Below are 14999 nucleotides of genomic sequence, written 5' to 3' on the forward strand. Positions count from 1 at the left end.
GTTGTTGTGGATGATTATTTTGATTGTGGAGTTCTGTCTCATAAAATGCATCATCAAAGCCACCAATAGGGTGATGACCTTATTCTTATGCATTAAGGTTCATTATCGCCGAGTTTGCTGAAAAAATTCCTGTGTGAATGCTAAACGAACCAGAACTTAATACATAGTTTTCTTTTTTAGTCCCGACCAAAGAAACCAAAAGAACCAAAAGAACCAAACTACAAAACATTTCCTAATTTATTCATGGTATTTTAATAATGAATCATTTACTTCAAGCATACCCAATGGTGCACTTTCACAGGTTACTTATGTTCATGACTAATAAATAAATGGTTCATGGTGTGCACTTTTTAAATAACAAAAAGTAATGTTAAAACATTTATTTTTGGTCCCAAAAAAATTAACCATTTGTAAGACATAATGTGTAACATGTTATAACAGCACATATACAGTAGTCAACATTGAAGTGAATCAAAAACGTTAATCAAATTTGTCCCAAGACAAGAACAGGTATTGGGTATTGGTTTTGAGACAACTTTTAGCAAAGGTTTTGATCCATTTCAAATGTTGACTGATGTAGTTGTAAGTTTTTCAAATTCACTAATGATTTAACACTAAAGATTAAAGGACAAGTTCGGTATTTTACACTTAAAGCCCTGTTTTCAGATTGTTTATAATGAAATAGAACGGTTTTGTCTGAAATTTCGACATATGCGGCTGCCCCGAGAATTTTGGGGGGTTTGTGTTTCACCTCCAACCTTTACAATGGGTTTAATGGTGCACTGATCAGGGGTGTTCACTGGTATGCTCACACAAAAATCGCTGCAAAATACGCATTCCAACAGGTTTTATCGTAGTTTTTGTCCAACTCCATTGACTTGTATTAGTTGTGCTGTGAGGTACGGTATTACTCCGCGCCGGGAACTTTGTTTCTATTCTTGCAATTGGCAATGGCGGATTAGCGCCACCACCTGGGCTGGAGTGTCTATTATTCAAGCTCTAAGCGGAAGAATGTACAGGTGTGAGGCGCTTGAAAAAATAGGTCCACAAGTTAACAACGAATGCTAAAACAGCTGTTGGAAAGCATCTTTTGCAGCGATTTTTGTGTGAGCATATCAGTGAACACCCCTGACCACTCTGAAACACGTCTTTGTAAACGAAAGTTTAATGCATTTTAGAAAGGATTGTTCCAGTGCACCATTAAACCCATTGTAGAGGTGTGAGGTGAAACACAAACATCCGAAAATTCTCAGGGCAGCCGCATATGTCGAAATTTCAGTCAAAACCGTTCTATTTCACCATAAACAATCTGAAAACAGGGCTTTAAGTGTAAAATACCGAACTTGTCCTTTAATGTTAAAAAGTAACTATTATTTAGTGTTGAAGTTAATGAGACAATGAAGAGACAAACCAAGTTAACAAACACTCTGAATCACAGTCCTTTGATTTCTTGTTTTTGTAACAACCAAAGAAGCTTTTTTTGCTTCTTGCTGCTGATATTAGTACCACAATGTAATCATTTTCCTGATCATAGGTGTGTTTGGTCATTTTTAGACATAATTTTGCACTCTTAACCCCATAATACAGCTGTATCATGATAGTTTCTGTGAAGAATACAAAGTAATTTCTGTTTGTTTGTGAAATTTGTGTTATGAGACTTTCATTATGTTTATTATATTTTTAAGCAACTGAAAAAAGCACAAATGTCAATGCAGGTCAAAACTGCTCAAGGATGCAAAATCAGCCAAGACCCCTAATGCTCTCTCATTTGTAAGTCTCTTTTGATAAATTAATACATTTAAATGTAAGCAATATTATCACCTGGCCTCGGGTCCAGCAACAGTTCATAAAATATTAAAGTGCATGTATAGCTCAGTGGTTGAGCACTGTGTTTTCAGCACAAAAGGTCATGGGTTTTAACCCAGGGGACACTGCTTATAAAACATATATACCTTGTAATGCACTCTAAGTTGTTTTGGATAAGAGCATCTGCCAAATCCACACAGAAAATGTAAAAGTAAAAAAAAGAAATGGGAAAATGTAGGAATAACAAAGTGTTGGCAGATAAGAGTGAGATTGTTGAACCATGCAGCCGTTGTTTAATTTATCTCTTTTTGGTTTGCTTTTTTAGATAGGAAATAGAAGTGCTCCAGTTTGTTTTAACTTTAGCTGCTTTTAGAATTTTGTATGGGTGGAGAGCTGCATGGGATTGCAAGTAAAGGTGGGGGGTAGGGTCAGAGTCCCAAACCATTTCCATATACACTCTTATGAGAAACATACGGCACACTCTATTGAATAAGAGACTTCTGCACCCCCACCTCTTATTCCCCCAAAAATACACACACACACACACTGGTCTTCCCTTCAGTAAAAACATACAAAAATTCTTTTTGCCAGCTCCCCCCTTTTTTTTCTTTCACTCCTACCCTCCTTCCATCCATCCCACCCACCCTCTCTCTCTCCCTCTTTTTGTCTCTCTCTCGTTCACTCTTGCTGGAAAGTCAGAGAGATTGCAAGAACTCAGCTTAGGCACAGATTTCAAATAGGCAGGACAGAAAGAAGAATGCAGAAAGAGAAAAGGTGCAAGTAAATGTAGCTGGAGAATTAGTATCTAGGACATTAAAAAGTATTATCCTTAAAACCACATAAATAAGGGAAAGAAAAAACGAGTGAATTCAGCTGAGCTATGAGAGTTATGAGCTGCCGGGTTCAATATGTGGTTCTGCTGTCCTCACTACTGTGCTTCTCTGGGGTGTGGTCCCAGGACTCGAAAGAACGAGATGCCTTCTGCAACAAGGATGGATGTTATGTGCTCTACTTTAAGCGTAAAATCTTCCTGGATGCTTGGAGGAGCTGCAAAGCATTAGACGGTGACCTAGCTACAATCAAGCACCCAATGGAAGCAAAAGTAGTGGAGAGGCTTTTCTCCAATGTGGAATTGAGATCACACCATAGAGGCAAGGTAGAAATTTGGATTGGACTTCAGAGGCAACCCCGACAGTGTGCACCCACCCGGCCCCTCCGTGGCTTCTCGTGGATCACCGGAGATCAGGACACTCAGTACACCAACTGGCTACAAGAGGATTCTCCAAATAGTTGCTCATCCCCACACTGTGTGGTGACAGGATACAGCACCTCAGCCCATGAGCAAGGGAAGAATTTAAAATGGAAGGATAAACCCTGTTCGATTTCAGTGGATGGGTACCTTTGTCAGTTTACCTACAATAGCATGTGTACAGCTCTTTCTAGTGAAGGAGGTGGTAATATACTTTATAATACTCCTTTTAAGATACTGAGTACCATCTTAACACACGTCCCATCTGGAACAATTGCAACTGTACCATGCCCTGTTAAGGAAGACCAGTCAGTAATGTGCATGCAAAAGGAAGATGGACGTATCGGTTGGAACAGGGATCCACCTGTGTGCTTTGATCCTCCTGAAACACGCTGGTGTGATAAGGACAACGGAGGTTGTCAACACTTATGTTTTGAGGAAGAAACACATTACTACTGTGACTGCAATAATGGCTTCATCCTGGCTGAGGATGGGGTAAGCTGCTTTCCTTTTAATCCCTGCAATGAGTCTCCATGTGTGTCTGGGTGCCTGCCAATGATGGACAGCTACCGCTGTACTTGTTCTGATGGATACATGTTGGCACCTGATGAACATAGTTGTGTTGATGTAAACGAATGCCTACAGAGCCCCTGTGAGCAAATTTGTGTAAATGAAATTGGAACCTTTGAGTGTCGCTGCAGAGAGGGCTACCAACTGAACGAGGAAGGTGTCTGTGAAGATGTAGATGAGTGTATGAGTAACCCGTGTGAACATGCCTGTGAGAACACAGAAGGCTCCTATATTTGCCACTGCCTCGTTGGTTATGCCCTACTGCAGGAGGATCAGAATCGCTGTTATGACATTGACGAATGCCAAATTGAAGACACCTGTGAGCAGATGTGCCACAATTATGGAGGAAGTTATGACTGCTTCTGTAAAGAAGGCTATAATCTTCAACCTGACCAATATTCCTGCAGACCCATTAGGGCGCATTTAGATAATCCCACCACCACTGTGTCCAACTCATGGATTACACCCACCCCTATTGGGGAACCACAGGATCCTGTTCACCCATGGAATCCCGCAACTCCTTTTAGGGGAGAATGGCAGACAGAAACACCTCATCTAGAGGCAATTCCAACAGACCTTATTTGGTTCACAAGTACAACCGATGAACCAGAAATGACCACACCTACTGAAAGCTCCCCTGAGGTCAATGTTGATGGTGGCAGTGACCTCTATCCAGAAGACCCGGAGCCTAATACATTTCCACCCATAATTACAACACCCACACCAGACTATAATGAGGATGAGAGCACCCCAGTTCCCACAGTCCTCCCCTTCTCCACAGCTGCAGGCGGAGCTTGGATTTGGCTCTGGTTCAGCCCAACCCAAACAGAGCCTGTGACACAAGTAACAGCAAAGAACCCTTCTGACCCCCAACAGGAAAATAACTCATATGAGAAATCCCATGGATATACAAAAAGCTTTGATGATGAATTAACCACATTTACCCCAGATAATCAAACCTCAGTGCAAGGAACAGAGAAGGGCAGAAGTAGTAATGATGACAACAACAACAACAATAAACAGAGTCAAGGAAGCAACTTGTTATTGATCGGATTGCTAGTGCCATTTTGCATATTTACTGTGGTGATGATAATACTGGGCATTATATATTGTACCCGTTACACTGTTAAGCCAGAACAGAAAAACAGAAACAACAGTGATTGCTACCACTGGATTGCTGGTGCTGGTGATAAAGCAGCCGCTGAAATATCTGGCAGTGGAACCAAGTCCCACGTTTAAACTAGAAGATTGTGATTGGAGTCAAAACATAAATGGAATTTGTTTAAACACATTTTTTCAAACCGGAAACAGATGTATAGTGGGTTTGCTTCCCAAATTTTCCCTGACATTTTTCATCCAAAATTAATTGTGGATGTTTATCTGATTTATCTATTAAGCGGAAAGGGATCAAAGAGGAATGACTTTTAAAAAACCCATGAGCTTTGTTTTTTTTTTGCTGCCCTCTGAGAGGCAAAATAAATGTGTCTACTGTTGCTTACACTGTTCTTTTAGTTTGCGAAACAAATGCCCAACAGTGCAAAAGTGCATACTTAATGGATGAAGACACTTTAGCCTGGTTGAGTAATGCAGGTCATATTTATTTCTTTTTTATTTGAAGAAACAATCTTTTAAAATAACTGAGTTTGTAGCTTACAATAGAATCATGTCTTAAGAGATTTGCTGTGCAAGAAGCAGTTTTTTACTGTTGTGTTCTCATTCTGATATAGACCGAGAAAAATGTTTTTTATTCACTGTGATCATACGTGTAAAATGTATTGCCACCAATTTGTGCCTGAAGTCAGACCTGCAGTGATACGCATGTTCAACAGTATTGTTGGGTTCTTGCGAAATTGACATTTTAGCCATGATACAACACTGTAAGAGTGATGTGACCTGGTGTTCATACTGTAAAACAGTATAAACAGGCTGCATTTTGAAATCAAATACTTCTCTTTGATCAGTTTGTATTATTATGTTTTATTATACTTGAGGCTAAGGGAACAAGGTGCAGTTGAACTTGTAATTGAAAGATTTATTGTTTCAAACCACCTTTAGCAACTGAATCTACTTTTGAAACAAAATGTTCAACATTTACTACGTCTTTATTTTGTTTACTTGTTCATTAAAGGTTTAATGGTGAATGTTTTTATTGTTGTGACTTGCACTGTGTGTTTTGACGTGGTGGTACAACGTACACTGTTGCTGATCAATGCATTTATGTTATATGTACTGCAGGTGTAAAGTATCTGTACTTTATTTGAGTGTTTTTCTTTGTATTTTTTACTTTTTTACAGATGCATAATATTGAACTTGTCAATCCACTACAGGCACTTTTCATAAATACAATTGGTGTTCACTTTTAATACTTAAGGACATTATGTAGTACTTATTAATGCTCAAATACATTTTTTATTATTTTTATTGAGTAAAAGTAATTGGGTAGCCTACTAGATTTTTAATAGAATTAAGTAGGCTATTAAATTAAACTTAAGAGTAAAATGTGTGATATTATGCTTTAGAACAGTGCTTCTCAAACTGGGGTCCGCGAGACGGTGCCAGGGGAGCCCCAGTTTTTTTTGACATTTTATAAAATACATTAATTTATCATAAATTTTGTGTAATTAAACAAACAAAAAAATAAGCCTACGAACCAACATCACTACTTGTACAATTTAATATGTTTTGTTTATTTAAAATGTTACATTTTAGAATTGTTTTTGTTATAAATTTTCTTTTGGGGGGGCTGCGAGGGAATGTACCGTATACAAGGGGGGCCGCACGCAGAAAAAGTTTGAGAACCACTGCTTTAGAATGTGGTAAAGTAAAAGATAAACCCTCTGATAAGTTCCAGATACTTAAACATTGGACTTGATAAAAAAATAAAATACTTGAGGACTTTACACCTGTTTTACTATGAGGGTTTGCTGTCAGTATGAGTCCAACCCTAAATCTTCTCTATGCAGTAATCCAATTTTTCTTTATAACTTAAAGAGCACCAATGGTCTGATTCACGTTTTTAAATTTCCTTTTGTGTGTAAGTGTGTATACGATATGCAAAAGGTACATAACCCAAAGTAAAAAATGACACGAGTTATTGTCTAAAACGTAAATCTCTTTTTTTGGTCTACAACAAATACATGGACTGTAGGCAACAGTTTACTTCCTGGGACTGGTGATGTAAACAAGATCGACATTATCCTATTTCCTCCAGCTTGAACTCACAGTCTGTAAGTTAGCATTGCATTGTGACCGAATCTTTCAAACATGGTAGGGAGCGTCACATTTCCATCTGACAGAAAGATAACAGATTAGCCTATCCAATCAGGGACACAGGGACACAAAAATGTACAGTATGTGGAAAGTAATGTGTTTTTTTTCAACCATAAACCACACAAACACATTGTATACACAAAATAACATTGTTTTTAGCAATTAAATAGGTGCTCTTTAAACCAACCAGCAAATATCATAAGAAGCAAGAGACCTGTAATAAATGTATGAAAGTATTATGTGTACAAAATCCTTATTTAACAATACCTACAAATACTAATAAGATTATTTTGTTTGAGTTAAAGTTAAGATTTAAATACGAGATTCCCCTCGTTCCACAAGGACAGGGCAGGGTTATCGTCAGTAATTGACAGCGGTATGATAAAAGTACAGAACGCATGCTCTTTACTCTATAGCAGTTGATTAACCCATCAGATTTATTTGGACAGGCATGTCTCTGACACCTCTAAAGAGCTTCTTAACGCTGGCAGTGTTGTGGATAATCACTGTGTTTGGCCTTCACATCATCAAAGGACAACATTCTGGTGTAAATGTTTTGTTGTAATATTCTGTGTGAGCTACCCTTTTATGTCAAAGTAGCCTATTCTTTTTCTGGACAGATAAAAAGAGCTGACTCACATGGGTTTTTTTTTTAGTAAATGATTGCCAGTGTTAATCTCATCAAGAAAATTGCAGTAAAAATATTTGTTAAAAAATATGAATTTTCTCTATGATAAATCCAGGTACATTTACAGTAATGAAAATTCTGTCATCATTGACTCACTCTCATGTTGTTATAAACCTATATAAATTTCTTTGTTCTGATAAACATGAAGAAAGATATTTTGAGAAATGTTTGTAAGCAAACCATTCATGGACCCCATTCACTTCTATAGAAGTAAATGGGTTCACAAACGGTTTGGTTACAAACATTTCTCAAAATATCTTTCTTCATGTTCATCAGAACAAGTTTGTAATAACATGAGAGTGAGCAAATGGTGACAGAATTTTCCTTTTTGGGTGAACTATCCCTTTAATGGTTCGTTATGTGGACATTCAGCACAAAATGGTTTTCTATGGCATCATGAACGCTGGGTTGTTTTAACCCATGACTGGGCAAATATCGGACATAACACACCAGTGGTTCACTGTCATAAACAAAACTGTGGGGTGGCACTCTTAGGTTCCGTTTTATACCTTTACAGTTATATTAAACGTAAAACAATGAGCTTTTTGGGGACATTACTATACCTTAAGGATTCATTGTGTACCTTGAAATTGTAACTGGTACAAAATTGTTCCATAAAGTTAGGGTATAACATGTGTTGTATAGACGGTTTCATTGGAAGCACGCACATTAACGCGTTTACTACTCTGTTTGTTTAATGGTCTGGCTAGTGGCTAAACTGAACTCTGGCAAAGTGCCTCATTAAAAATAACAAACGAATCTTTGATTCAATTTTTCATGTGTGTTTAATTAGGGTTGGAACTAAACTCTGCAGGACAGGTGCCTTCCAGGACCAAGATTCCCCATCTCTGCTTTAGAAAAACTTACTTAAAAAAACTAAATTAATAAATGTAAAAAAAGTAGATTCAAAATTACTTTTTAAAAACAACTTTCATCTTTATAACTGATGTAATTTCAGGAAATTCTTGCAGTGATAAGTATTTCAAAGTCTTGTTTTTTTTTTTACTTTGTGCCCTCCAGGTACTATTATATTTAGCCCAGTGATACGCAGCTGGGAGGAGGTTAAAGAAGCAAACTCTTTAAAGGGAAATTGGAAATGTTGTATCATGGCCTTACCTCATTCCACATTCCGCAGACATCTCTTTTAAATTCAGTGGTGCGAGTGAAGCAATGTATGTAATCTATTCCAGAGTGTTTCAGCTTCAGCTGCTGGTTGAGTGGTGTGTGTGTGTATATTTGTATGTGTGAGGATGCACACATGACCGGTGTCAAGCTTTCCTGCCACTCACGATAAACAACCTCTCAGTTGTTAATTAAAGATTATTTTAGATAGCGTATTATTGAATTCCCACATTCCACGCATTGGAAAGATTACTATAGAAAGTAATTTTTGCCTTGGTACTTGCTCCAATAGAGGCTGACACAGCTTATTACGAACGATAATTGGACATTGTGTTTGTGCATTTTTCCATTTGGCCTAGTTTTTGTTAAATAAATAATAACATGGTATAATATTGTGTTGATGTTCACCTGAGGTTGTGTTTAACTAATTTTAAGACCAGATGAAGATAATATTTCAATGTCCCTTGTTTCTCACACCCATGTAGATTCTATAATTACATGCCATTCCTTTGTTTTAACATTTCGACATGAATATATCACTGTTGTAGAAGAATGTGGCTTTAACAAGTGTTTACATTGGAATGGGTTCAGTTAGTTTCCTTTAATATCAGATCTTACAGATTTATATATACAATCCAGCTGGTGCTGTATATGGCAATCTAAAATAATTGACTACAGGTGAGTCTACAGCTATGCTGTATGCGTATGTGTATACAGCTAAGCTGCATGTGTCCAAAATAAACCTTAGCATGTGTCTTTATGGATTTCCTGGGATTTCCTTTTTCTTCCTCTATACCTATTAAAAAGCGAGTCTATTTATTTCTGCAGTAATGTTATTATTCCTTAAATCAAAATGAAAATATTATTTTGTGGCAGACACAATATCCGTCAAAGTATATATCCTAGTAAATGCAGGTAGATTATAAAGAGAATGAAAAAATATACAATTCAATTAAATTCAATATGGTTTTCTATGCTGCTCATCCAAGGTAGCAATTACGCTAGGTCCAGTTTGGATCCTGCCTCCATCAGATGACGCAACACATATGGATAAATGACACCTGCCCTTGTGCTGGACTATAAACTGATCTATATTTTACATTTTCTGTATTGTTGTGTTTCATGTGTATTCTACATTGTGTCATTTTGTAAAGCTGCTTTGCGACAGTGTAAACTGTGAAAAGGGTTATACAAATTATGCTAATTAAATTATGCTAATGCAAATTTAATTGAATCATACATTGTCATAAAACTAGCAGCACCCAGTTGAGAACTACTGTGTTAATGTAAATTAGTGAAAGTGAAGTTTTTTTCAGTGTATGGCTACTCATACTTGAAATTTGACATCTGTTATTCCAGTAAGTAGTGAACAAACGCACAGCAAGTTGTAAACACAAGCACACCCAGTGCAGTGGACAGCTTTCACCGCAGGGCAGTGGGTGCAATGGGGGACAGGTGCCTTGCCCAAGGCAAGGGCACCCTAGTCGCAACCTGCTAGACTTAAACTGGCAACTCTCGCGTTCAAACTCGACTCTTTAACCAATAAGGCTAATTCACACTGGTCAGACAACTACCAACTCCAACAGACACCAACAGATACCAACAGACACCAACAGACACCCACATTCTAAAGTCTCATTTACTTTGATCCAACAGGGGTTTCACACTGAAGGGGGTCCCACACCAGACGCGCAGCTCAGAGCCACGTCGAGTGGCGTCTAGGGCAACTCGGAGGTATCGTAAACCGGAAGTGCACATTAAATAGCGCAAGCTTAGTCAGATAGCGTCTACTTAAAAATGCAAAAAATACCGGCGCCTGTGTGCATATACTCATAGAAAACAATGTGTTCATTTTTTTTTAGAACGGTGCGGCGCTAAGCTGCGCATACTGTGTGCGGCCCCCTTGACCCAAAAGACTCCAAGAAACGTGTCTGTTGGATCAGTGTGAAATGGCATTTAGTCTACGACTCCCCCAAATAATTATTTTTAAAAGAATAGAATTTTATATACAATTTAAATTTTAAATACAAATATCAGTCATAATTTCTCTTTTTTTTTGCTCCTTGGTTGTCCAAAAAAAAAATCCACTGAACAAATGCCGTCAAGTGCATCTCGGAATATAGCGGGGACGCGTTTCACACCGCGAGCGGGCACGCGCACCACACTACTGAAATGAGAGAAAGAAAGAGACGTGGTCCACCGTTGGACATGGGCGGATTGATCATCTGGCAATTCTGGCAAATGCCAGAGTGGCCGGACATTTTTATGTGGGCCGGTGAGATTTTTTCTACAGAGGTTAAGCTGACAAAGTAGCGAAATTATTATCTGAAGCACCAGTGGGTCGCATGGCAATGTGGGCCGGTTTGCCTTAATTCACTTAAGTTATAGAGGAATGATAATAACGATTACAACAAGGTTTTTTATTTGGACCCACTTGTAATTTGCTGCTGTCACTGCTGCCTCCTTCAAAATAAAGAGTCGCTTAGTGAAGCGATCTAACAGCGCACATCAGTGTCAAAATATTGACAAATCACAATTAAAGTTTCTGTTCACAGAAGCCACAGTGAACGACTCCCAGCCAATCGATTTACACAACCAAGCAAGAATTTTACGTTTTAAGAAGTCTGTGTTACTTTAGACAAACGCGAATTCCAGCCAATCACATTACAGAGCTGAGAAGCATTCCAACCAGTTAAGTGAAAGAAGGCGGGAGTTTATGTTTGAGTGTTTGTATAGTGCTTTACACATCAATGCATACTGTTTAAAATCTATTTTACAGAAAATGCGTCCTTATATTAAAAAATACAGACAAGCGCCAACGTCCACATTGATAAATCTCAAAGGCGAGGGGGTTTTCAAGATGGCGGAGTGAGTGGTAGCATTTCTGCAGGCTCCGATAAAAAGTTTATTTTTAAGTCCTGGAGATAAGTTAAACTCGTGTAATACCCCTCTACTAAACAGCTATTCAATTTATGATTAAAATTAAGTGACAAAAGCAGCTGTTGCATCATTTTGGAGGTTTTATTTTCCTTCTTCTTGTGTGAAATTATGTCCGACCACAACTACGATATGGCTGCTCTTCACGAGGCATGTGATGGTTCCGACATTGAAGAAGGAGTGGAAGCGGGGCTGCACTCATCCAAGGAAGGTAAAATCAACAAAGAACATACGCCAATTAAACAGCCGAATTCAAAGAAAATTAGACACCGAAGGGAAAGTGAGGACGTGAATTCTGGCGCTGCAATTCTACAAGCTGTACAAGTTCTGACAAAAAAAATGGATGAGCAGACGGAACTTTTAAAAAGTTTCGACAGACGTATTGAAGCTAACGCAACCGCAGCAAAAGAAAACCGTGAAGAAATCTGCGTACTTCAGAAAAAAATTGAGGGTCTTCAGAAAGAAAACAGTTTGCTGAAAGAAGCATGTGCTGAGCAAACCCGCTATAAAAGGAGGTGGAATTTGAGGATAATTGGGCTCACTGAAAAGGATGGCGAAGACACGAGAGAAGTTGTAATAGGGATTCTGACAAGAATTGTTCCATTGTCAGTGGAGCGGTTGCGCGACACAGTGGACACCGTTCACCGGCTGGGATTGAGACGTGACGCTGCTACCTCAAATAACACACCGAGAGCAATCATTATACAGTTCGGGATGAGAACTGTGCGGGATGATGTTTGGAAGAAGTCTAAGGACGCGAGAGTGTGTAAAGACTTGCACATTCGCTTTAAAGAGGACTTCTCGAAAGAAGACCGGGAGGCGCGTGTGAAGTTGTGGCCACTGGTCCAAGAAGCCAGAAAGACCGGTAAACGGGCATTCTTGAAAGAAGGATACGCTCTAATAGACAACAAGAGAGTGGACCCAAACTGAACATATCTTTTTGATATCATTTGTTTAAATGGCTGTCAGAAAGTTAGCCTACATCCGCGTTCTCAGTGAAACTGTTGGACACTAATGCTCCGATACGTAAGTAATGACACCACCCGCACTTTTGTTGTGTGTCAATGAATCACTGGACACTTGAGGTTAAATAACTTGTTGTTTTGATAGAAATATGATTATTGTTACATGTTGACTCCTTTTTGCACGCCAGTATATGGCAGATTTTGAATGTTTACATTGTTTACTCGTTTATATATTGCTAATGATCACCTCTTGATATATCTTATGCCAAAATTAATCATATCATAACAAAGTAGGTGAATTAGATTTATATTTAAATAGAATTGTTACAATAGCTGTTAGGTCTATAGTTTTCATTTTCAACCTTTATAGGTTTTAGAGGGTTAGTTACTCCAAAACATGATGATTAAGGACTAAATACTCATTCCTGCGCATCGTTATATTCCTTGTGTATTGTTTATAGATTATTACTTATTACCTAAATGTTGTCATTTATTTCTTTAAATACTAGGGGGTTGAAAGATAATATAAAACGTAAGGCTATTTTTCTTTTCTGTAAGGAGCAAAAGGCTAATTGTGTTTTTTTACAAGAAACCCACTCAGTTGAGGCTGACACAAAATTTTGGAAATTGCAATGGGGAGACTCCATCTTTTTCAGTCATGGAACGTCACACTCCGCAGGAGTCATGATTTTATTTAATAGATTTCCTGGGAAAATTATTGACCATAAAAGTGACGCTACCGGTTATTGGTTAATGGTTGCGACAGAAATAAACGATAAAAACTACATTTTATTGTGTGTGTATGGTTATAACAAGAGAGCACAGAACAAAACACTCTTCTCATCCTTAAGTAAATACTTAGAGGAGTGGAAAATGCTTTTTTCAACAGATAGAGTAATAATTGGGGGAGATTTCAACCTAGCCCCTGATCTTTTGTTAGACCGCTTACCATCAAGGCATCATTACCACACACATGATGAAATAATACTTGAACTGATCACAAAGGCCAATCTAATAGATTATTGGAGAATGAAAAACCCAACCAGAAAACAATTTACATGGTTCAACTCTTCCAATAATGGCCAATGCTCAAGATTGGATTATTGGTTAATATCAGACAATCTCATAAACGAGGTTAACAGATGTGATATTTCTGCATCACCCTTAACTGATCATTGTGTAATATTCTTGACAATTTCTTTGGATGGAAGAGAGAATAAGATAAATTCTATCTGGAAATTTAACAATAACTTACTGGAAAATACTGAGTTTTGTAATATAGTTAAACACCTGGTTAAAGAAGTAGGCGACTTGGACATGTCTTTTCTGAGTAAATGGGAATGGTTCAAATTCAAAGTTAAACAAATAGCTATCAGTACAAGTAAGCAATCAACAACAATTAAAAAGGAGAAACAAAGGGTTATTATTAGTCGCATCAATTCACTGTGCTGTAAAAATGAATTAACTAGGCAAGAACAGACTGAAATAAACAATTTACAATCCCATCTTGATAATATATATTTGGAAAAGGCCAAGGGAGCATTTATTCGTTCAAGGGCTCGTTGGATTGAAGAAGGGGAGAAAAACTCTTCTTATTTTTTTAGTCTGGAAAAACAAAGACAGACGAAGAAAACAATTCAAAAGTTAAATATTAATGGCATTATTGTAGATAATCAAAAAGAAGTAAACGAAAATATTAAAGTTTTCTATAGTAACTTATATAAATCCCTTTTTTCCAAAGAAGATTGTAGCTTTTTCCTAGACAAGATCCAGGGGTTCAAAATGACAATGGATGAAAACTTTAAACAACTTATGGAAGAGGAGTTGAGAATTGAGGAGCTAGATTTGGCTATTCAACAGATGTCTAGGGGGAAGTCACCTGGTATAGACGGCCTAACCGTGGAGTTTCTGTCTTTCTTTTGGAGTGATATTAGGGAGATGCTCTATAATGCCTATTTAGATTGTATTTCAAAGGGTAGTCTTTCTCCCACTATGAAACATGGTCTTATTACTCTAATTCCCAAACCTAACAAAGATAATCTTTTATTGGACAATTGGAGACCAATTACGTTGTTATGTAATGATTATAAATTACTAGCACTTGTCTATGCTAATCGTCTGAATAAAGGATTATCACATATTATCGACGAGTGTCAGTCAGCCTTCATAAAAGGTAGAAATATACATAACCATACCAGGTTATTACTAGACATGCTTGATTATCGAGACTTCATTAACACTGATGCTTTTATTTTATTTCTTGATTTTTATAAGGCATTTGATACGGTTGAACATACCTTTTTATTTGAAATTTTAGATTTTTTAGGTTTTGGGAGTAACTTTTGTAATATAATCAAGATGTTCTATTCTGACATATATAGTTCTGTATCCC

At 37.6% G+C, this 14999-nt stretch overlaps 1 protein-coding gene across 1 annotated transcript; it reads left to right on the top strand.

Annotated features, from left to right (window-relative positions):
• The first annotated feature begins 2499 nt into the window (after positions 1-2499).
• On the top strand, positions 2500-5766 carry cd248a (CD248 molecule, endosialin a). The gene has a single exon (XM_065275457.2). The coding sequence runs from the start codon at positions 2687-2689 to the stop codon at positions 4862-4864; it is 2178 nt and encodes a 725-aa protein (XP_065131529.1). The 5' UTR covers positions 2500-2686; the 3' UTR covers positions 4865-5766.
• Positions 5767-14999: the final 9233 nt, after the last annotated feature.

Source organism: Paramisgurnus dabryanus, chromosome 2 (assembly GCF_030506205.2).
Source record: "Paramisgurnus dabryanus chromosome 2, PD_genome_1.1, whole genome shotgun sequence".
Lineage (NCBI taxonomy): Eukaryota > Metazoa > Chordata > Actinopteri > Cypriniformes > Cobitidae > Paramisgurnus > Paramisgurnus dabryanus.

Coding starts and splice junctions, on each gene's coding strand:
- cd248a (XM_065275457.2), top strand. CDS start 2,687: ATGAGAGTTATGAGCTGCCGGGTTCAATATGTGGTTCTGCTGTCCTCA.